General features: G+C 42.5%; 1 protein-coding gene across 1 annotated transcript in view; it reads right to left on the reverse strand.

The window, feature by feature from the left end:
* Positions 1 to 25514, reverse strand: part of PPIL2 (peptidylprolyl isomerase like 2) — a 116286-nt gene that overhangs the window by 13770 nt on the left and 77002 nt on the right. The window contains exons 14-16 of the mRNA XM_084649456.1: positions 24703 to 24736; positions 2364 to 2481; positions 17 to 73 (exon numbers count right to left, since the gene is read on the reverse strand). Coding sequence (XP_084505582.1) covers positions 17 to 73; positions 2364 to 2481; positions 24703 to 24736 — 209 coding nt within the window. The remainder of the gene's footprint in view (positions 1 to 16; positions 74 to 2363; positions 2482 to 24702; positions 24737 to 25514) is intronic.

Raw genomic sequence — 25514 nt, forward strand, 5'->3', positions numbered from 1 at the left:
CTATTCCTTCTCTTACCTTCCAAAAATGGTGTGCTTCTTGTCCAGGTATGTGCAGGAGCGAAATGTGATAAAGCTGAAGGGAGACACGAATATGACACTCAGAATATGACCCTTAAGATATAACAATATTTTAAAAGCCAACTATGTTTAAAAAAACGTACATGGCAACCCACTATGATGAGACTTGAACCATCTCCTTTCTGTGGGGAGCACAATGAATGAGACTTACCATATTTTACTTTTTGTGGACTGTATCTGACAACAGCCAGTTCTTTACTCCTCATGTTTTGATACTTTTATTCCAGTTTCTCTCTCACAGTCCTATTTACCACTTTAACGAATAACTTATGCAAATGCCTTTGACTCAGCTGAACATCCCCTTCTATGAACATTCAGATTTTAAGAATGCCATTCTAGGTTAGCAAGTCCTTATGGCTCCTGCTCCTGAATTAGATTACATTTATAAGGATCAGGATTCTGTACCTGGCAAAGAACTTTAACACTGTGCCTCACTAGGTTAGTACCAATTTTCAAAATAGATTTAAAAATAAATATTGTAAATGGTGAAAATTTACAGGTAAAGTGAAGCTATATTGGCCTGTTTACAATCCATCTCTCTTATTGGCTCAGTAATGCCATGTTTAGGTTGCAAACACTGCAGAAGAATATTTAAATTAAACAGTGTTTCACTGAAATAATAAAACTCAGAAAACTTTTGTTGCTATTATGTTTTGTTTAAAGTTTTGCAAAACTTAAATATAGGGTCTAAGATATCGTTTGCAAAGTAAGCTCAATCACTCAAACTTTTTTGAATGGCTTAACATTTCTTTGGAAGCTCCGACCACAACTATATATAATGCAGAGGGTCCCATAGCGTGGTTTGTGGACACTGATGGTCCCTGGAGAGTTGGCTAGCACATAGTGCTGGCTCTCCTCCTTGTTTTCATCGGTTACATAGCATTATAGACAGCTAAAAATAAAACATTTTCCTAATAGCCCTTTCCCATGTATGCAAGTACTGTAGTTGCCACACAGAAATTATGCGATTGTAAATGGGAGTGGATGACATCTGCAAGGTAATTTCTCTATTAAGATGTGGTTAAGCCCATGAAAAGGTTTGGAAATCCCTGGGTTAATGCATGAGTCTCTCAAGGGGTGCACATTAAATTTAATCTTCTTTATGCATGCCCTGTAACATCTTATTCTCAGTTGTACAATAATTAGACCAGCAGAAGTCAATCAGATAACAGTATACCAAAAATACTTGAGAGCTAACATGGGCCTTATAAAATACTGAAAGCTCATCATTCATGAGGACAGCCAAAACAAAACAAACAGGGAATTAACCTAATTCCTGAGGATTCCTGGGATGAAGACTGAATTTTACTAAAGTCCTTGTCAGGACCAGGTGCTTATAAAAATGATCTATTGTAACTTTGTACACTGAACCTATCTACCTACCTCGTTCTACATCAGTGTGACCATCACCTGTATAGGTGAGCCATTCATACAGCTTCTAAGTTAGCAACAGTTCTCAGAAAATTCTAAATATTGTCTATGAAGTCTTATAAAAGCAAGCAGCTGGAGAGTCTCAAGGACTTCATGGTATAAAAGGAACTTTGTGTAAATTTACAGTGCCAAGGCAAAATATAGGCACACATGAAAGTAGATGTTGTGACACAATAGCAGTAAATCACAGAGTATGAACAGTAGCTCTTGCGAGTTGTTCCAAATAATTTCCTATAATCTGTTTCCTGGGTACCTGAAATATCTTTTTAAAGAAAACTCCACTATCCACTAGTTGATTTAGCATCAGTGATCTGGCAATAATGCTCAGCTTCAAGACAGGCTCTGAGGGCTTGATCCTACAAGGTGCCCAGCACTTTGGTCCCAGTGCAGCAAACTACTTAAGCAAGTACTTAGCTTTAAGCGCATGAGTAATCTTATTAAAGACAATGGGACTATTACTCATGTACTTAAAGTTAATCACATGTCTAAATGAAGGTGCTATAGTGCTCAGCACCTTGCAGGATTGAGCCATAAGAGAGTGTCTTTTTAAAAGTTCCATAGTAGGAACAACCTCTTTTCTCTGAAGAGCCAGAGAAAGTGAACAAAAACGACAAATTATGAAACAGGGAACTCTACTGATGATATCAAAACCACAAAGGAACTACAGATCTTCATGGCATGCTTCAAGTTGCTCTCATCTTACTGTTTAAAATGGGTCTTCCACTTTGGTGGTATCAATACGAAGTACCTGGGAGAGCATTTCATTCTGGTGCATCATAAGTAGTTCATAGAATTCCATTTATTTTCTTCACTCTATAAGAAAACCCCTTATAAAATAGGAAGTGACCACTTACAATTGTGATTTGTTGCTGTTGGGTCCTGAATTGGCCATGCTAACAATACCACGTCCAGTGTGGGACAGATTTGGCTTGAACTCATCTTTAAAAGGTTTTCCCCAATAGGACTCTCCTCCTAAAAACAAAAACAAAACAACCCTGATGTTTGCTCTTCATTAGATTCCCATTACCCTTCAAATTGCTCCCAGCACTCATACTTATTTGGTGGTGCTGCCATTGTGCGCAGGTTTATGGGGCTCCTGACTCCTTTGTATACATTTTCATTCCCTTTCCCACTACCACCCTGATGCCTAAATGTCCCCATGAAATCAAATTTTGGAATGATCAACACAACACACTGCCTCCACACTGCTCTCATCAAGTGTGACTGATGAGATTGTTTATTGGCTGTATTATATATTCTGTTCACCCAGGGTTCTCAGGGATGTAATTTTTTACTGCTGGCCCATCAAACCACAACCTTCTTTGTGCCACATTAAATTCTGAAAGGTGTTTTCCTGACAAAAGTAAAGGCAACGAGCAGAAAATTACCAGTTTAATTGCACTCTGGATACTCCGTTGCTGCTGTGAGGTTTGGAAATTATTTACTACTGCATTAAATACACTTTCATAGGATCAATAAAGTATATGGTATAGAGCCCAATACTAAACTAAGAACTCAGCAGTTCAACTCCTAACTAACCAACCTGGCTCAACGTAAGGGGATATACTTCATCCAAATTGACACAGTAATTTAGACATTCTGGACCAGATCCTTGGCTGCTGTAAACAGATGTAGCTCCACTGAAGTCAAGGGAGCTGTGTAGATTTGCATCAGCTGGGGATCTGGCCATCCTAGACTTATTTCTTTTCAATAGCAGCAGATAGAAAAGGGGTCTGCGAGACGGCAGATCTCTCTGCCGGGCTGTCATTTCCACATTATTTATAACAGATCTGACATTTTCACTTTCATCCCAGATCACTCCTAAGAAGAAAAAAATGCTGAGATGAGTCATTTCCATAGTTTTACAGTCAACTCCATAATCCTGTCTGACAAACTGTGAAGAATATTTCACCTTAGCACAGGATTAGAAAGAACGCAAACACAAAAGATCAGACTAGGGAAGCGGGCTGGCTCATCTGCAGAACAGGCTTGTGAACTCTCTGGAGTAACCATATCGCTAGCAAAGCAGCATCTGCAATACTCAATAACGGATCTGCAACACTCAATGGCTATTTGCACATGTAGACAGGAAAGAAATTTTATGATACAACTGGACAGAAAGAGTACCCGCTGAGGAGGAGGGAAAGAGGCTGCTATCTAAAGCCCAGTACAGAAAACTGCAAATATGTATCAAGAAAGATACTCTGGGGAAACCTATTCATACTGACTTCACAATATTGTCTAATAATCAAGCATTGCAGGTAGACAGCTGTAAATGCAGATGCATGTGGACCTAAACAAATGTGAAATCTCAGGAGAAACTGAACCGCTTAAGGACCCAATTAATCTTGCTCAAAAGACCTGTTAATAAAGTTGAATACTGCCAGCTCTGCAATTTGACAAGAGGGGGCGAAGAGAGACTTTCTAACACTGTGGGGAGTTCCTGTAATCAGGAGTAAAGAGTTACTGATTACATCCTTTCAGAGTAACAGCCGTGTTAGTCTGTATTTGCAAAAAGAAAAGGAGTACTTGTGGCACCTTAGAGACTAACCAATTTATTTGAGCATAAGCTTTCGTGAGCTACAGCTCACTTCATCGGATGCATACTGTGGAAAATACAGAAGATGTTTTTATACACACAAACCATGAAAAAATGGGTGTTTATCACTACAAAAGGTTTTCTCTCCCCCCAAACCCACTCTCCTGTTGGTAATAACTTATCTAAAGTGATCGCTCTCCTTACAATGTGTATGATAATCAAGATGGGCCATTTCCAGCAAAAATCCAGGGTTTAACAAGAACGTCTGAGGAACAGTGGGGGGGGGGGGGGGCGGGAGAAGGAATAAACAAGGGGAAATAGGTTACTTTTTATAATGAATCAACCATTCCCAGTCTCTATTCAAGCCTAAGTTAGTTGTATCCAATTAAAAAGTAACCTATTTCCCCTTGTTTATTCCTCCCCTCCCCACTGTTCCTCAGATGTTCGTGTTAAACCCTGGATTTGTGCTGGAAATGGCCCACCTTGATTATCATACACATTGTAAGGAGAGTGATCACTTTAGACAAGCTATTACCAACAGGAGAGTGGGTTTGGGGGGAGAGAAAACCTTTTGTAGTGATAAATACCCATTTTTTCATGGTCTGTGTGTATTAAAAACATTTTCTGTATTTTCCACAGTATGCATCCGATGAAGTGAGCTGTAGCTCACGAAAGCTTATGCTCAAATAAACTGGTTAGTCTGTAAGGTGCCACAAGTACTCCTTTTCTTTTTGTGATTACATCCTTGATATTTGGCTACTGAATATTTTAAGATCAGCTACACCTCAGTGTGACTTTGTCTGGCAATTCCTTTGAGAAACAATTACTCTAGAGTAAATCAGATGTAGTCAACTTAATAATTGTAACATATCCTGCCTAGAAGCCAGTACTGTACTTTGCTAGTAATTCTCCTTTTCCATTCCGTGCTCTATTTTGGCGCGGAGACATGCAGAAGGAAGGAATGGTGAGAATGGTTTGGCAGCTGAAATATAACGAGGTATGGAGAATCCATAAGCGTGTATAGTATTTACCTCCTGTGTTTTTGAAAAATGGGAGTAATCTTTTCTAAAAGGAGTTGTCTACTTATATATTGTACTTGCCTGTCATTAAGGATGTCTGTCAGACACACACACACACACACTAGAAAGAATGGATACAAGCAGGTTACCTCAAGGGGGTACTGTGAGGATAATTGCCCATGCTCTCCTAGACAGTCATTCCACAGCAGAGGCTAGTGGCTGCTTACATGTATGTTTAAGCAGTTGGAATGAGTCAGAAGAAGCTGGAAAGAGGCTGTGTATTAAGCTACAAGCAGACAGTTTTGGCTGGTTGGTCTGTGTGTGTCCCTGGAAGAGACAACAGGGCAGAGATTTCCACCAAAAGTGGTTAGACTTGTGCCATTCATTATCAGCCCTGCTTCAGAAAACAGTGCTCCTACATTTGTAAATAAACAAATTACCTGAAGAAAATACTCTGACTTAGTATCATCAATTTCTGATCCAAACACGAACCAGAACTGCAAGGCCCTGAAAATCCACCACTGCTGGCAAAAAGACCATACATATGAGAATTCCACTGTCAATATTCTCTGGTTACTGCTAGCTTGTTGGGCTAAGGAGATAGTCTCCCCGCCAATCATAATTGCCCCATCTTTCCTTTGCGCTGCTTCTTTTATTGGCCAACTAAACTTGCAGTCCCCAAGCCTGATTCTGTAACACTGTTGTCAAGCTGGTGTAACTCACTCCACTGCCTTACAACAGCATCAAACTGGTGTACATGGAGTCAGGAAGCAAGCCCTCCATATTTATGCTCCACCCAAATTGGATCCATTTGTATATGAGTAATAAGTTTCATTTCAATTTCCCTTAGGAAACTACATTTCACTTCAAAGAATCTCTTTGAAGAAACTCCTAATTAACTGCCAAACACATGTATATTGGCACACATCTCAAAACAGAGGGGAACCTGCTGCCTAGAAATGTTCAGAAACGTGTATACAAGTGGATCCAACTGGGATAGAGCATAAAAGTGGAGGGCCCAATTCCTGACTGTTACACCATTCTGACGCTGTTGTATGGCATTGGAGTTACACCACTGTCAAGCTGGTGCCACAGAGTGGAGAACAAAGCCTGAGGACTTACTGGCCAGAGGAGCAACTTGAAGGAGAGGGGAAAATTGTGCATGACAGACTGTTCTCCCTGGCCCAACAAGCAAACAGCATGAACAGCATACTGACAGGAGCAATGAGCCATGATCTTTGTGTTTCATGATATTTATTTTCTTAAAATTTCATTCAAGTTCACAAGCACAGGGCTAGAAATCTTATGTACACAATAGCTAATTTCAGTTTAACTATCTGAAAAGCTAATATTTTAGTAAATTGTTTCAATATTCAGTTCAGTGCCTCCCTGCATCCGTCCATGACAGAGTTGTTTCCAAAGCTCATTTTGTCTGCCTAAGAGCTTTGGGCAAGGGCAGAGTCTATACAGCACGAAAACTCTTGAGGCTGGAAATTCTACACAGAACATATGTCTGCCGAAGCCTTGCCTACAGGCCAGTGAGTGGTGGTGGGGATGCTGAGGAGACCTAGGCAGCAGTATGTTATAGGAAACCATTAAAAAAAAAAAAAAAAAACCCGAAACAAAAGCTATTCTACTTCATTTAAAAACAGCAAAGATGCACTCCATGGCAAACTCTTGTTAACCTCTGGAATCATTCCAAGTACCTGCCTGAAACAATGGCAGAGACAGGCAGCTAAAATGATGAAAAATAAAACGTTCCTACTGAAAACCAGAGTGTCTCTCTCTGAAGACTATTTAAAATCATTTTTAGGGCCTCTCACATCAATACTATATATGTACATGGATTGGAAACATGTATCTAATGGTTAGAGAAAAGGGACTGAGAACTGAGATTCTGTTTCTCTGCCTAACTCTGTTATTAGCTCATTGTATGACCTTCAGAAAGTCGTTCAAACTCTTTGCACCCATCTATCTAAGGTACTCATATAACCCCCATTACTGCTGAGTCTGAGCATCTCACAATCTTTAATACATTTATTCTCAGAACCACTGGGAGGTAGGGCAGTGCTATCCCCTCCATTTTACAGTTGGAAATGTGAGGTACAGAGAGACTAAGTGACCTGACCAGGGTAATGCTGGAAGTTTAGGCCCCGCTCCAGCACTCCAGCCGGGGCACAGGGTTGGGGACTGCACCATGCGGCTCCCAGAAGCCGCGGCATGGCCCCACTCAAGCCGGGGCGCTGGGTCATGGGCCACACCACACAGCTCCTGGAAGCCACGGCATGGCCCTACTCCGGCTCCTGTGCACCTCCACCCCAGCCGGAGCCCTCCCCCACCCAAGCCTGGAGCCCCCTCCTGCACCCTGAACTCCTCATTTCTGGCCCCACCCCAGAGCCTGCACCCCCAGCCGGAGCCCGCATCCCGTCCCGCACCCCAACCCCCATTTTGTGGGCATTCATGGCCCGCCATACAATTTCTATTCCCAGATGTGGCCCTCAGGCCAAAAAGTTTGCCCATCCCTGCACTAAACCATACTTCCTCTCAGTTTACCCATATGTAAAATGATGCTAACAAACACCTGCTCCCCCACAGGGGAACTGTGGTGTGTAAGTGTTTGCAAATATTCTTGAGATCCTTATATGTGTGGAGGAAAAATTCAGTGGACTCAAGTAGGCCTAAACTTCTCAAGCAGGCCTAAAACTTTGGTCAAGCTATCTGTGTATATGAAGCATAATAAGAGAGTGTGGAAAATTCCATTAAGGGGTGATTGCAAACAGCACAGCTTAAAAAATGTAACCATAATAGCTAGACGTTAGAAAAAACCATTAACCGCAAAGAAAACACCGGTCAATAACAGGAAAAGCTTGTTTTTGCTAAACTCCAAATAAGGCAAAGCTACTGTTGAAACTTGCACTATATGCCAAATAAGTAAAATACTGTTAAAGAAAGTGGGTTTAACAAATTGTGGTTTTCAGCAATATAAGCGCCTGTATTTTCTGTATACGCCAGAGCAGCTTCAGCTGACTCTCCCTGTATGCACATGCTTGAATAAATGGATGTCAGGCTTTGTTCTGATCCAAACACAATGCGTGGTTAATTTTTCCACGACATATGAAAAGGGCTACAGAAGAAGTCTTAGGGCAAGTCCACACTACAAAATTAAGTTAACCTAAGTTACATTGACATACAGCCACTGCAATAATTAAATCGCTTTTGCGTGTCCACGCTATGCTCCTTGTGTCAGCAGAGCATGTCCTCACTAGCAACATTTGCATCGCTGCAGAGAGCGGTGCACCACAGGTAGCTATCCCACTGTGCAACTTGCCACCATCTAGCACAGGGTGTTTTGGGAAAGGTTTGCAATGCCTCATGGGGGCAAACGAGTTTTGCAGGGGTGACTGGGAACATGATTTCAACGTTCCATAATGCATCCCATAATTTTATTTGCATCCCATAATATTTCACCCCTCCTTTCAAAAGCCCCCGCAAACAGTGTTCCGTCTAATTTTTCCCATGCATGTGCGGAATGGATTTTGTTATGTGCACCAATATGGAGGTGGTGTGTGACACCTTGGGTGGGCCCAAGGGGTTCGGAGTGTAGGAGGGGGCTCAGAGCTGGGGCAGAGGGTTGGAGTGCAGCGGGGTGAGGACTCCGGCTGGGGGACCTGGTTCTGGGGTGGGACGGGGGATGAGGGGTTTGGGGTGCAGACTGCCCCATGGCTACAGTGGGGAGAGAGAATTCCCCCCAGGTCTCTCTCCCCGCAGGAGCGCTTGGGAGCACCAGAACCTGGGCTGGAGGGGAGAGGCGCCGCTCCCCACCATGGCAGCTCCGGGGCTGGGGCCGCGGGATAGGCGCCTCTCCCCTGGCCACGACATAGAAAGAAACAATTCAAGGTTGTCGGTGGCGTTCACAGACCAGCTGCAGATGGTGGAGTGCTGGTTCTGGGCCCGAGAAACAAACCATTGACTGGCGGGTTTGCATTGTCATGCAGGTTTGGGAGGATGAGCAGTGGCTGCAGAACTTTCAGAAGTGTAAGGCCACATTCCTGGATATGTGTAGCGCGCTCGCCCCAGCCCTCCAGCACCGTAACACCAAAATGAGAGCTGCACTGGAGAAGTGAGTGGCGATGGCTGTGTGGAAACTTACATGAGCATATGCAGATAGAGCAACTGAACACTGGCATTGTTTTCCACAAGCGATAGTCCTGAGGGTAACGCAAGCTGCAGACCAGGGTTGTATGCTGCTAGTAATTGCTGAGTGGCATGGGAAAGTGTGGGAGAAATGAGGCAGCTCCGCCCAAAAAACTTCAGCAGAGGATTGCAGACTACCCAGGAAAGTTTCCTCAAGATCTCTATGGAGGATTCACAGGACATCTCGGTGCACATAAACTGCTCCGCAGGGCCCTTCTGCCTAACTGTATGGGGGAATGCAAAGCAAATAGTAATACTACCTCTCTTGGTAGTTTCACTACCTCTTTTAACCTAAGTACATGCGTCCCCGCAATATCAAAGCAAACTACATAATTATCAAAGGTTCCTTCCCCTGCATCAGGCTCGCCTATGCTGGGCTGACTGTAAGGACTGGCTGGACTGTGCAGAAGTCAAGAACAGGTCCTGGCTTGCTGCGCCATTGTATCTCCCGGTCGTCTGTCCCTCATACTCCTCTTCCTCGTCACTGTTCATGACAGAGGCCTATGACTCAGGCTCCTCTGAAGTATCCACAGGGCTCTCAGGAGGGGTGGTGGAGTCTCCACCGTGGACGGCATATAGCTCTTTGTAAAAATGGCATGTCTGCGGCTCCACACCAGAGCGACTGTTAGCCTCCCTGGCCTTCTGCTATGCCTGCCGCAGCTCTTTGGCTTTCACGCAGCACTACAGCGGGGCCTTCTTGTAGCCCTTCTCCTTCCTGTCCAAAAGATCTGGTTGTAGATATCGATGTTTCTAGGCTCAACCGGAGCTGTGCCTTCTCCCCCGGAGACCCAAGACATCTACCACCACCTGTGCACTCTAGGCAGGAGCATGTCTGCAGCGTGAAGCTGGCCTGGTTAGCTGGGTAGTTGCTAGGTGACCTCTCCACGCTGAGCAAATAGGAAATGGAATTTCAAAATTTGCAGGGCTTTAATGGGGCAGGGCGTATACCTGTGTGCCTGGCTGCTGGGCAGTGGAGTTCAAAGCGGTGACCAGAATGGTTGTAATGGGGCATCGTGGGACACCTCCTGGAGGCCACTGAAGTGGACGTAAGTAACAGAGTGTCTACACTGACAGCGCATTGACCTAACTACGTCGATCTAAGCACTACATCTCTCATGGAGGTGGAGTTATTAAGTCGGTGTAGCAGGCAAGTTACATCGGCGGGAGCAACATTTTAGTGTAGGCGTTTACAGAGCTAGGTCGATGTAAGCTGCCTTGCATCAACGTAACACTGCCACTTCCCGGATCCCAATAGGATCAACTTGTGGCACCTTAGAGACTAACCAATTTATTTGAGCATAAGCTTTCGTGAGCTACAGCTCACTTCATCGGATGCATACCGTGGAAACTGCAGCAGACTTTATATATACACAAAGAATATGAAACAATACCTCCTCCCACCCCACTGTCCTGCTGGTAATAGCTTATCTAAAGTGATCATCAGGTGGGCCATTTCCAGCACAAATCCAGGTTTTCTCACCCTCCACCCCCCCACACAAATTCACTCTTCTGCTGGTGATAGCCCATCCAAAGTGACAACTCTTTACACAATGTGCATGACAATCAAGTTGGGCTATTTCCTGCACAAATCCAGGTTTTCTCACATCCCCCCCATCCCCATACACACACAAACTCACTCTCCTGCTGGTAATAGCTCATCCAAACTGACCACTCTCCAAGTTTAAATCCAAGTTAAACCAGAACATCTGGGGGGGTGGGGGTAGGAAAAAAAAAGAGGACACAGGCTACCTTGCATAATGACTTAGCCACTCCCAGTCTCTATTTAAGCCTAAATTAATAGTATCCAATTTGCAAATGAATTCCAATTCAGCAGTTTCTCGCTGGAGTCTGGATTTGAAGTTTTTTTGTTTTAAGATAGCGAATTTTAAGATTTTGCGAATACAGACTAACACGGCTGTTACTCTGAAATAGGATCAACGTAACACTGTAGTATAGACCAGGCCTCAGAGACAGTTGAACTAAAGTTAATGGGACTCCATGTGGGAGCAGACAGAACTCCACATGGATATGACTACTTGGCAGATCAGGTGTTAAGAGAATGGCAGATGGGGAGCTAATTTACATAACCTGACCCTGACCAGCTCTGTCACTTACAGCCACAAAGCTGGAGATTTTATTTGGGATGGGCTTCTACAAAATGCTGACCTTCCTCTGAAGCCTTCAGGAGCCACAAATAATTTTTGCACAACTTTATAAAAATCAGCAGATACTGGTAACCCATCTAGAGGGTTGAAACTTTCCCTAAAATTCAAAATTAGGGTAGGTGGGATCCACACGCCCAAGATTTTACTAAAAATCATGCAGTTGAAAAGGTGAAAAGAACTTGCCTCTTCTATTTTTTAAGACTGAAAAGGGCTTATACAACAGATTGATAAGATTAATTTACAAAGCATTTGTATTTTTTTAATAGAAGAGGCGATTTCTTTTCATCTTTGCAACTGCATGATTTTTACCTACTCCTGACAGAAAGAAAGAGATGAAACTGTAAACTACACAGCTCAGATGGGTAAATTCTACTGCTTTTATCAGTTCAATATTTGTTCAGAACGGCATCTGTAGCATCGGTTAGCTATTCAAGATCATGGCCACAACTTGTGACACTGGTGAAAAAGTGAAGAGATACAAATTGACATCTAGAGAGACAATACACATGGGGGGATAAAGACAAAATATACTTCCAGGCAAACTGAAATAGCTCATTCTCTGTTGGACAGGAAGGTTTTGCTTCCTCCCAAATAAACTATTTTTCAAAATGTACAAATGCTTTGTAAATTAATCTTATATTGTTGTATAAGCCCTTTGCAACAAACTGAAGAGATGCACCTCATATACATGCAAGGTTTCAGAAACTATAATGCTTAAAAAAAAAAAAGGTGTGGGCTGGGAATCACTCATGACAGTTGTGATTTTAAAATAAATAATTTGAGGGGAGCACAAAAATTGCAAAGCACTGAAAAAAGAAGTGGGAGAGCTCCAATTCATAAAAATGACGGCTTATTTTCTATAGCTTTCTTCTTGTCACTCAGAAGAACAAGGCACATGGTAATAACATGACACTTGTATAGAGCTTTCCATCCAAGACACTTGACTCACGAAGCATTTTGCAAAGATTAAATCCTCCCCTCACCCCATGAGGAGAGGTAAAGTTCTGCCTCCTTTCATACATGGGGACACAGAGGCACAGAGGTTAGAACCTGCATGCTATAGGCCTGATTTTCAGAGATGTTGCTATCAGAGAGAAATATATTACTAGATAAATATATTACTGGGGCTTCATTCTCCCCTATGCCAAGCTCTATGCAATGCAGGACCAGGGGCCACTGTAGAGTTAGTCCCATGGGGACCTTATGCCAGTAGAGGACTGGCAAAGCAGAGCTGAGCTCTATTCTGACCTTGGTCCCTACTTTGGGGGTGGCGATGGTTGGAGCAGGAGTTGGATCTGCTGGCTTTATACCATTGCGGAATTCCCATCTGTCAGGTGGATTCTCTGTTGGGCATTTGCAGCCAGCAGCATGATGGGGCTGGAGCACAAGAGAATCTAGCTAATTAAATTTCCTGATCAGGTACAAGTAGCACCACTGTAACATTCCAGCTCTGCTTTAAAAACGCGTATAGTCTCTTCCCTTTTCCTTCATCAAAGTGGATGGGATATTAAACCTGCTTTTGTCCATGCACACTTTTTCCTTTTGTATTCAGAACACTGGGAATACACAACAGCTGTTCCATTTGCACAGGAACCGGCAACATTCTAGATACTGAGAGAATTATTCACAATGTTTAGCCAGTTTGTTATTATGAACAGCAGGAATAGATAGATCATGACTGTGAAATTCATTTTCAAAAAATTAATCATGAGAAAGAATGGCCATGATTCAGCTAATTGTTTTGAATATTGCCTTTCTGGGTGCTTATTTTGTTAAGGAAAAAATATTTATTTGCAGCTTTGGGAAAGGAAATAAAATCTTTCCCAACTGTGTTCCTGAAACATTAAGTGCAAGACTTATGGAAATTAGCTCGGCCTGCTAAACAAGTATTAAACCTTCAAGTAAATGTATATCTAACTACTGTGGCTGCACACAGATGAGCCACTGAGAACCCTTCATTCCATGTTATATTTAATCTTTCTTGTTCCTCAATGCTGTAGTTTCCCGTGAGGTGAACTGTTTCCCAGCACAGATTACTGGCCATTTAAATTTATTACTCAAATTACAGCAGCTTCATTAATGAAACATTAACAAGAGACTCCACAGCAATAGAGAGACAACAGTACTACATTCAAAAACTGTCAGCCTGCCTGCCAGATGGAGCTAGTCTAATCTTAAAGATCTATGAAAATTTACAGAGAGTAACATTGCTACTAGCTTGGCTTATTTTATTTTTTACATTTATGAAACAAACCTTTCTTTAGCTATATAACTATGTATGGATTATATATATATTACACATAGGTTTAATGCCTCTTCCACTGAAGAATTTAAACAGTAGGATTCTAGTTAAAACAAAAATCTCTTTCGAGATTCTTTTAGTCTGAAGTCCTCATATTAAGGGCTGTACCCAGAAACAGCACAGGTTGTTTAAAGAGACAAACTCACAAGGTCTGGAGTCTCCCTGTAGTCAAAGATCAAACCCTTTCCATTAGTAATGGAGAAAAAAATACTTTCATAATCTCATATACAATTTATTTTTATAGAACAACTGATATCATGTAAGCCAGCAAATTACTTTCAAATATACCTTGCAAGAGCATTAAGTTTCCAGGGAAATTGATGTTTTTCCAATCCCTGCTCCTTTTCTAGTGATGAAATCATTAGGAAATATTGTCATTTTAGCTTTAGGAGATGCATCTGTCCAGGACTTGCCCGGCTCCAGCCAGGGAGCGGGGTTGGGGGCTTGCCCCGCTTTGTGCCACTCCCAGAAGCAGTGGCATGTCCCCCCTGTGGCTCAGCATGCTGCCCCTGCCCCAAGCGCCGCTCCCGCAACTCCCACTGTACGGGAACCACAACCAATGGGAGCTGCAGGGGTGGCGCCTGCAGACAGGGCAGCGTGCAGAGCCACACCTCTGTGTAGGAACCAGAGGGGGCACATGCTGCTACTTCTGGAAGCTGCTTGATGTTAGCGCTGCCCGGAGGCTGCGCCCCTGACCCCCTCCTGCCCCCCAACCCCATGCCCCAACCCTGATCCCCCTCCTGCCTTCCGAACCCCTCAGTCCCAGCCCGGAGCACCCTCCTGCACCCTCAACCCCTCATCCTCAGCCTCACCCCAGAGCCCCCATCCCCAGCTGGAGCCCTCACCACCCCACTGCACCGCAACCCCCTGCTCCAGCCCAGAGTCTTCTCCTGCACCCTGAACTCCTCATTTCTGACCCACCCCTAGAGCCCTCACCCCAAGCAGGAGCTCTCACCCTCTCCCGCACCCCAACCCCCAATTTCGTGAGCATTCTTGGCCCGCCATACAATTTCCGTACCCAGATATGGCCCTTGGGCCAAAAAGTTTGCTCACCCCTGGTCTACAAGCATGCTCAGTCTCCAGAGTCAAACCACTGCTCTCTACAGACCTCGACAGAAAACTCAACAGGCCCCAGTTCTGATCTCAGGAGTACCTCCAATTAAATCTATTTTAGGGTTTAAACAGCCATCCATCACTGTAGTATCTAAGCACCTTCTACATAAAATCTCAATAGCGATAGCCAAGTTCTAAGTGGATTTCATGGAGTCTCTGGCACTTCTCCCTTTATGAGGTCAAAACTCTGCTCAAGGTAAGTGGGGAGCTAGAGTCTTCCTCCCAATGGAATAATGTAAAATCAATGCAAGATCAGAATCAAAACCAAGGAGTGGCTTTGTAGACTCAGGAGGGAGAGTTATTGCAGGTCCTTGTGAACGTGCAAGAATTAAAGGGCAACTAGAGGGTGTGGATGACAGAGGGATGGAGGTAAAAGCCTTTCATTGATGTAGTACATCATAAAATGAAGAAATAAATCTAATTCGTTTCACATCAGCAATTAGAAGAGGCAATGATGAATTTAAGAACTGCCAAAGGCATCAGAATATCAGGTCTATTCAAAGAGTTTCAGGCTATTCCTTTTCTCTGTGTAGACCCTGAGACATTTTGGTGCCCTACGCAGCCTCTGCATTGCGGGGCGGGAGGGCTGCACCCAAGGTCTGTGGGGGGCAGGAGCAGGCTTGGGGAGGAGGGGGAACTGCCCCCCAGCACGAGCCGGTGGAGCGGAGCAGGTTGGGGCCGGGTCGATCCACTTCCTGCCGCCCGGTGAGTGCAGTGCAGGCCCGACCCCTCACTCACAGGGCGGTGGGAAGTGGAGTGACCCGGCCCCAGCCCGCTCCGCTCTGCTCCCCTGGCTCCCACCCTTGGGACTTGGGGGGAACCAGCCCCCAGCACTCACCGGCGGCGTGGAACAGGTTGGGGCTGGGTCGCTCCACTTCCTGCCGCCCGGTGAGTGCAGGGTGTGCCCAACCCCTGCTACAGTCCCCCAGGACGTACCTCAGGGGAAGGGGTGGAGTGGGGGCGGGGCTGGGGCAAAGCAGAAGTGGGAAGAGGTGGGGTGGGGGCAGAGCAGTGGCAGGAGCTTTGGGGAAGGAGTGGAGTGGGGGCAGAGCAGGGGGCAGAGCAAGCGTGGGAAGAGGCGGGGCAGGAGAAAAGCAGTGGCAGAAGCTTTGGGGAACGAGTGGGGGCTGGGGCAGAGCAGGGGCGGGGGCTTTGGGGAAGGGAAGGAGTGGAGTGAGGGTAGGGCTGGGGCGGAGCAGGGGTGGGAAGAGGCAGGGCTGGGGCGGAGCAGGGGCTGGGGCGGAGCAGGGGTGGGAAGGGGCGGAGCAGGGGCGGAGCAGAGGCAGCTTTCCTGGCTGGCTCAGCCAGCTGGGGGATCTGGCTGGCCACTGGAGCAGCACGCAGCTGTTTAGGGCACCAGGAAATTTGGGCAATTTGATGCCCCAAATTTCCTCGTGCCGTACACAGCTGCGTAGTTTGCATATGAGTAAGGACAGCCCTGCCTGCAAGATGCCATTATGGAGGACTGCAGCTGGGAAGCAAACATTTCCACCTGATAACTGCCAGGAATTCCAGCCCCATTACTATCTAGATTATAAAGAAGATTCCTCGTCTAGCTGCAATGTACAGCAGATTTATCTCAGGATAAACACTGAATTTGGTTATGCTGTGGTGAACTTTTACGTCCTCTCCTCTACACATGTGCATGTATAAAGCTGGCCTTTTACTAGTTCTGGGAAGCAGGATTTAGTGTACAGCTAAAAAGTAAACAATGTCTGGGACCAAAGTGCAGCTGGGGATGTTAGTAACCTTATTCTCACAGGAACACTGTGCAGTTTCTACTAGACATAAGGCAAAAGTAGAGCACCGCACTACTTCTATTCTAATTCCTCTAGGATTAACCAACCATGCATCTCACAGCCACAGAGGAAAAAATAAACTACGCAAACTGCTATTGTTATTTGGGGGAGAAGGAAATGAGAATAAAAGGAGGAGTTACTCTAAGTTTCATATCATATAAATTATTTTTGGTCAAGGTAAAACTACTATCAGATTTCGGCCTGCTATTTAATGCCACAAAATAAATGTCTGGGCTCAATATTTCCTTGTTTTTAAGGCATTTGGTCTATATTGCTCTCATGCTGAAAGATAAATTTAAACTGTGATGAAAGCTTAAAGCAGGGGTGTCAAAAATATGCCCCACTGGTCAGATCCAGCTTGCCTGACAGACTAGGTTTTACGTGGCACCTTTTCAAAGCCATTGCACAGGAGTAGCAGGGGCATCTGTTGTTTTTAAGATGGCCCCACACATTTCCTGTGCTATGCAAGTAGTTCCTCTAGACACCAGAGAAACAGGGGGAAAACAGCCCAACAGAAACAGGACAAAGAAATCTGGAGTTTAACACAACACATTGTTATTCTCTGATGTATTTCATTCAAGAAATTCCATCCAATACAATTATTCAAATCTCTCGAGATGTATCAACTACTATGTCACTGCTATTGGTTAGTAAATTGGCTGTGCCCTTTTTTTTAAAAAAAGAATCTGAAAACTAAATCTACTTAGCTTAAATGACTGAAATCCATCTAATTAGATTAAACAAAAACTCTAGCCATTGCACAGTTCATGACCTAAAAACCTCCAAGATTTTCTTAAAAGGTCAGTTGAGGACAGAAACCAAATGTTGCCATAGCTAGTGAGTGGTGCCTGCAGGTCACAAGTGGGATTCAGAGAACGGGGATGTTTGAAAGCAATCCACATTAAACCTGGGCCCCAGGACTCAGCTTTCTCTGGGAACCCCTAACATTGCATTAGCGCTGAATTCAAGAGTTTTAGGTAAGAAACTTGGCTCTTTTAGCCTGGGTAAAGATTTGGTTGGTTTGGGTTTTGTTTTGGTTTTTTAACTTTGTTTTTAAACAATACATCAGCAAGTAAAATTACAGAAAAGATGACAAACATCATACACCATGAAAAAAAAGAAATGAATAGACTGCAACAAACATGTTGCCTATTAAATAGCAAAAAAAGTAACTTAAATCACCTTTAGTCATTTCAATTATCTAATATTCATGGCTACTTATTCTGTATCTTAGTTCCTGATAAAATGCCACACTACAAACCCAGATTTCTAGTGTACAAAATAAAACAAGTTTTTCCATTTCTGTCTGGTAAATTAGTGATCATCCACCATTTCTGGTGGCGGGGAGGGAAAAACACTGGAGTTATTGTAATCCCCATTAACAAGGAGAGATAAAGTTTACTGTGCAGCATATTTTACAGTCCATTTCCCAAATATTAATTGGTCATCAAGTTCCAAAGTAATGTACAACATCCTGTCCATAACAGATCAGAGGCAATCACTGAACTCCTCATTCCTCTTCTTACAGTGACAAAGCGGCAAGTTTCTCCTCAATTTTCATCCAGCAGATATAAAGCAGAGTTTGCACCCCAAAGAGTATTACTCTTATTGATGAGGGCCGGGTGTGGACCAGTCGAAAATGGCCACCTCTCATGCCCAACTGTTCAAAAGTCAAGAGATGTAAAGTCCTTCCTTCTTGCCTCTACCATGAAACAGGATTATCAACCAATGTAAATTTTCCTCCAGTCTTCATGGCATTTAGAATTCTCTCCCTCTGACCAACACTAGAGAGGGTGCCTATGACAGTGATGCCTCTATGGTCTTCTCTATGGATTGGGTTTTCCATCATGTTCAATTTAAGTGCCTTTGAAATAAAGTTTCTCTTTCTCATGAATTCTTTGAAAATAGAGGGCACAAAATACCAAACATGCTTTTAATAAGCTTGTTTATTTCACTGATTTTTCCCTTGGCTAGTCTCTCAGTGTTATCCAAACTGATTTCTGATTTTTACCACTTAAGTGTCTTGCAACCAAATGCTCAAGAAAACGTGCGGACAATATTAAACACAATCAAAAAAACTTTCAGAGATTCATTTGACCAATGGTTCAGAGACTTTCAAAAGGATGAAAACAATTCAAGTTCTTTGCAGACCCATCTTCAGACAAACTCAAAAGAGCAGAGGCAAAGTAAAGCTAAAGTTGACTGACTTAAAATGCTCCAATCTAAGTTTTGGGAAGGAAACAACGAATTTCCACAAATGAATTCTAAATTTTTGGGGCCCTGATTTAGCACCGGAGGTCAGCTGGAGTGTGTGAGTAACAGTACATACGTTTAAAAGACACTAGGGGCCCAACATTCTCAGCGGAAGGTCTTTGCATTCTGTCCACACTTCAAGCTGGGGTGTAAATCCCAGCTTGAGGAGACAAACCCAAGCTAACTCTTATTGAGCTAGTGCTCTAAAAACAGAGTGCAGCCCTGGCAGTGTGAACAGTGGAAGGAGCTAGTCTGCCCGAGCACATGCCTACTGTCTCAGACAAGTAAGTACTTCAGGTGGCTAGTGCCTCCTGTTACTTTGCCACAACACTATCTTTGGCATGCTAGCTTGATCACAGCTATGGATATGTCTCTTCGAGCAGGGAATTACACCCCCAGCTCAAAGGGTACACATACCCTTAGTCTGACTCTGATTAGAGACCAAGTTCATTAACCTGTAGGTCACAGTGACAGGAAGGGAAGAATGGAGGCAGGTGGGATGCTGTTTTGAAGAAATTAATGTCTCCTTTTGCTTTATGCAAACAAACACACACACACACACAGAGAGAGAGAAGTGCGTAACTGGCAACACTTTTGAAATGTAGAGTACATTTTCAAAGGCTGGCAGTTAGGCACTTAACTCCCACTGATTTTTCATATTGGCAGTACTGAAAAATTTAACCAGCTACTCATACTGACTAAATTCTGCCTTTTTAAAATCCCTATAGGAAGCAGTCTCCTTTGGTTTCTGTGCTGATCAATTGTATTCCTAAAGTCATACGCCTAGTGCATTTTCTGAAGAACTGCAAAGTGGAGTACAATTTAAAACTTGTTGTGAGATCCCAGTTAATCATATCCAGTTGCTCCCACTCAAGTTGGGACCTTTTATTGTGCAAACTTTGCAATTCACATTTAAAGGCATTAAAATTATATACTCTGTTTTTTAAAGTCCACAGTAACATCCATAGGCTGAACACTTCCTTTGAACACGAGCTCCAGGTTGACATGACTGTGTTAGATACTACACAAAGCATGGCATGAGATTTACAAGTTGAGGCCAATCCTAAGAGAGGTCTGAAAATTCACCTAGAGAAAATGTATGATCTTAAATAAGGATTGAAACAAACCACTCCTACTTTCTGAGATTTTTCTAATGCAGATATATAGCCTGTCGGGAAAGTTTCAGAATTGACAAATGACTCAAGGAAACCCCCGTGAACACCTACCTTGAACAAACAAGCTCTTGGGACAATGAAACTAGTCTATCATATAGAATTCCTGAAGCTACAATGAGCATGGATTTACACATACCACTCTAATTAGCATTATCAGGAGTAATAGGCATAAACACTCATGCCCCACGAGCCCTTATTTTTTGTGGGGGAGGGATAGCTCAGTGGGTTGAGCATTGGCCTGCTAAACCCAGGGTTGAGAGTTCAATCCTTGAGGGGGCCATTTTGGGATCTGGGGCAAACATTGGGGACTGGTCCTGCTTTGAGCAGGGGGTTGGACTAGATGACTAGATAACCCCCTTCAAACTCTGATATTCTATGATTCTAACTATCCAATCTTGAGCATTTTTCTAATGTGGAGAAGGGAGGCCAGAGGCTCTTAAGAGACCCTTCACTTAACACATACACAGAGTTAAATACCCAGAACTTAAGCTGAGCCTTGTTTTAACTCCCTAAGGCAACTGGCCCAGACAACTAACACTTCTGAACACAGGATAGAGAAAACATTGCAATTATCTCTAGTTCGGAGTTTGAACTCTCCATGTCTGCACTGGAGGTTTTCCAATCCATCTGTCATCTCGACATCTACCTATCTGCTGCTGAGACCCAAAATTCCTTTCTTTCCATAATTCTCAGGGTAAGGTAAGGAACACTACAAGTATGTCTTCCTTCTGTAGTGAAGTATAGACTCCGTCCAAAATACTGAAAAACAATTTTAAAGAGTACTGGTGACTCTCAGACCCTTGGGCACTATGAACTCTCTGCTCCAACCATCCTCCACTCCCCTTCAATCGTTCTCCAACTTTAAGTGCGTGGAACTTCCCACTTTTTTCCATGAAAAGATCACTACCACATGAATGTCACATCTGCCAATTCTTCTACCCATATGTCCCCATCCATTGTCCTTCTACTGGTCTCTCCTAACTTCCTCCTGGTGGCATCTTTGCAGCAAACTTAAACTTCTTAAAATTCAATGCTATTCTTTGTTAAATTGTTTTCTGCTGCCTCCGAACAGATATCACAAAAGAGACAAGGGCCACAGCAATCAAGTCATGAGTAAAATTTTCAGAAGTGCCTAAGTCTCTCTTAAAATTGGAAATTAGGACCCTTTAAAAAAATGTTTACCCCATGTGCTTATGCATTTTTGGCATGTGCTTCACAAATAAAATATCTGAGCTTTCAACAGTATTGTCAAGAAACACTATATAGTTTTCTCAAGTAGAGAGCCTCCGGCCCTCCCTCCAAAAAAAGAGATATGGTGCCAACTAAGAGGATGTACTTGTTTTTCCTATTTGTAGCCTTTGTGATTTTCCCCATCATCTGGTTGCTTTCTGATAAAGGAATAATTGACAAAAACCAGCAGGTTTCCTTAGTGGGGGATTTTTGATAAATTCATTTAATAAAAAGTTCTAAGATACAGATTAATTTTATTTGTAAAATATTATAGTTTCACTGCCCTGAAATGAAATATATAAAAGCTCCGATTTATGGATTAAAACCTTGTCTAGGTTTTTTAAAATAGATTCCAAGGCCAGAAAGGACCATTGTAATCATTTGTCTAAGAGTCTGACGTCCAGTACAAGACAGACCATAGAACTTACTCAAAACAGTTCTGCTGTCCTAGCAGTTTTGATCATCTCTTTTTTTTCTACTTAAATTCTAGTGTTTTAGCACTACTCAACCAGTACTTCTCTTTGAAACAAGAGCTATCCATGATTCTTACAGAAAAAACAGAGTGCAGTAGTCTGTGCCATGTCAGGATTGTAGCCCTTCTATGTTGATACCAACAGGTCCTGCCCATAGACCCTAAAGTTCAACTTCCCACTTAACTTTCTAACAAATACTTCTTTAGTCATTCTGTGGTATGTGACTTATACCAGGACTCTGAAATCATAACGTTATTTATCCTGAACCTTTAAATGAGGTGTTGGTTTGAAACATAATCCAGGCCTTTTTCAGAGCTACTCAGAGAACAAAATTAAGCCACTTTGTGAGCAGAACAGAGCTGTATTTCATGTTAAATCTGTTATTTTTAAGCAACAACACTGCAGTTAACAAAACAAGGGAAGCTCAGGACTGCAGCTGTGTTCAACAACGCAGGCCCTCCGCATACAATGGCTCCACATTTGAAAGCAACAGGAAAAAAAAAAAACCCTGAGGTTTAATCAACTGCAAATGAGAGCGAGTTTAGAATATTTTGATTATAGCATTTAAACTTGCTGCTCTCAGAGTATTAAAACAGTTATTTATACTTCTTGTTCATTTGCTTTATGATGTGCCGAAACAATTACAGACAGGGAAGAAGCCTAGAGAGGTTCCCCCCACCCCAACCTTTTTTTTTTTTTTTTAAATAAATGTCTTTGTTTTTGCATCACTCAATATACTCATCTCAGAAACAAAGACAAAAGATTCAGCAAGATGATCTCAATCTTGTTTTTTTGAAAGGCTGCATGCATATGCACTGTCAGAAACAGAAATAGTTGTAACTATTTGCTCATCCTATGTACATCAAAAATAGTAAGTATGATCAAAGATGATTAGTGCTTAATGAAGTATAAAAAGATCAAATGTATCAATTAGATGACAATAGCAAAATACTGACTGAATTAAGCAGACAAAAAATTGCTTTGTGAAACTAAAACCCACTGAAGTTATACCACTCAGCTGTGCAGAAGTTTCTAGGTAATCAAGAACAAATCTTGAAGATTTTCCCCACAGTTGATTAAATTGTGTAATATTAAAGAATATACACAAACAAAACAGGCTTAAGAGTCCTGTAGGAGCCTAGCACTTCTAACATCTCATCACATCAAGTGTTTCAAATATGTTTTATTTCTGACTGGAACCAAGTTAAGGTCTTTAAAAAACTCAGGCCTGATGAAAGTGAGTCTTGTTGCTTCTTTATTTGAAAAGTTGATTTCTGCAATGTCTGGATTCTCCTGAACTGCAGCAACTGTTTGAAGAGCTGCTAGCTCCGTCAGAGACATTTGGGTATAAACTGACAGTTTTACGAGAGCTGCTACAGGCTTCATAAACTCAGGCAGGATCCCCAGGTCTATAGTAGATTCAGATCCAATTAAAATGAAGTAAATGGAAGAAAACAAGATGAAAAAAATCAGAGACTGTTCTTTCTGGTTTGGGATTCCATCCTTCTATCAAGCTCTCTTCTAAAATGAAAAGATACACATTACGATTTCCCCCCCAGCTTTATTTGCATTAAATTCTTAACTTTCACTCAAAATTGCAACTCCTCCCTAAACCTTCAACATAACTGCTTTGCCAGCTTTGGCCCTCTTTTCTACAGATTGTTAATTATGCTGTATTTCATGGTAGTTTTATGATTTGCACAAATGGAGCTTAGAATGACACCACCAAGTTCATTTTCATTCCACAACAAGATTTTAACTCCTGCCTATAGAAGTGAAAGGCTACTGGGGTATACCACTAACCCATTCAAGTACCTCTAGTTCCCTAGCACTTCTTTCACTTCTTTTTTTTAAGATGTTCCTAATTATGCCTTTAGATACCTTCAAACCAATAGTCATCTTCTAATGGCATCAGACCATATTTCACTGGACAGTCCAAGAGTAACAAAACGTATAGTAAGTAACAGATCTTTTCAATGGGCTTCAGCACTCAAGACACAGAATCCCTAACCACTCTGATCCGGCAGTTGCATAATCCTTCATTAATTTTAGCCCTTTATGCTCATTAGGGGTAGAGTCTTGGCAAGTCCAAATATATCTGAATTGATAACTAAATAATACATACTACAATATTTAACAATTACATAGACATTCCTTTGGATGAATAAAGCTTATGCTCAAATAAATTGGTTAGTCTCTAGGGTGCCACAAGTACTCCTTTTCTTTTTGCGAATACAGACTAACACGGCTGTTACTCTGAAACCTTTGGATGAATAGATTGTGTGAGCACAGGAATTGTGTGTGTGTGTGTGTGTAAGCAGCACCCGTGTAACTTAGCAGTAGAACAGAATCCTGGGGCCTGCCTGACAAGCAGCTGTGGACGCTGGCTGACATTTGATAGTGAGCAGGCAAAACTGACTTGTACAGGTGTGTGGCGAGCCAATTTACAGCAGCAGGTAAGCTCATAATGTACCTTATATAGAACAGGATGGTCAATGCCCTGAGGAGCCTTCACTGCAGTAGTAGGAGCAACTCTCATATATGTCTATTCTAAGCTTTTTGCATCTCTACAGCGGCTATCACCATTGTATCTAGATCACAGAGGCTAGGAAAGAAGAACAGCCAGGAAAAAGTAGTAACAAAGTAATCCCTAGAAGTTAGAAACAAAAAGGGAAGAGGCCTGTGCCTAACAAGGGGATTAATTCTGGGGGAATGAATAGTATTTGGCCACTAACTAGGCCTCAACAGGTCTCTAACATTTAATTAATATGGAATAAAGAGAGAACTTTCCTTTAGTCCATAATATTTTTTCCTTCTTATAACACAATCCCAGCACACTGAACTGTGAACAAGACTCATGGAAATTCTCTCAATACAAACCAGCCAGTAACACATGGCTTTATGCAGCACTTTATATTTACACACACTTACCTGTTCCTGTTCCAGTAGGATCACCTCCTTGGATCTGCAGAATGAAAAACAAAACAAAACTATATCCTAAAGCATACTATAGTAAAATATGCCTAATATTTATTAGAGATGAGAAATAAAATATTTTCACAAAAGAGAAATTCTGCTCAACCTTTCTTACTACTAAATGGTGTTGTGTTGGCAAGCTAGTAAACAGAAAACTCAAATTAGTTTGGGGCTCCTTTTATCAGTTGGTTGTCATATGCTCCTGGAAAATCATCTAGCAGAGTGACAGGTTTATAATAATAATAGGACTCCCGTGGACAAACAAGAAAAAATAAATGAACTGTGTCTTGTACAGGTTAATGGAAAAATATCTTTTCCATCACCTGCTGTGACCTAAGTTACCCAGTCGATGATGCGCTGCATTTAAAGTTTGAAAAGTGTTTAGTTTTGCAATCAAAGCTCCAGCAAGAAAAAAGAGCTTTCCACACTTGCTTCCACCTTTCTGGCACTATATTCGTTTTATGAGTTGTAAGAAAAAATCCCAAAATGAAGCCAAACCACCAAGATATCCATTGTTTATGTAGGACCTATACAAAAACAATATTTTGGATTTTATTGCTCCAAAGTCAGCAGAGGGAGCGTGCAAGTTAGCTAAAATCATAGCGAAAGCACAAAAAAGCACCATTTTAATTTTGATATCAAACATAAACCTAGGAACACAGTGCTGCCAAATGGAGAAGTCACTTTCTTTTTTTAGGACCACAGGACCCAATCTAAAGGTCACTGAAGTCACTGGAAAGACTCTCATTGACTTCAGTGGGCTTTGA

The sequence above is a fragment of the Lepidochelys olivacea genome (genome assembly GCF_965140295.1).
Source record: "Lepidochelys olivacea isolate rLepOli2 genome assembly, chromosome: 15".
Lineage (NCBI taxonomy): Eukaryota > Metazoa > Chordata > Testudines > Cheloniidae > Lepidochelys > Lepidochelys olivacea.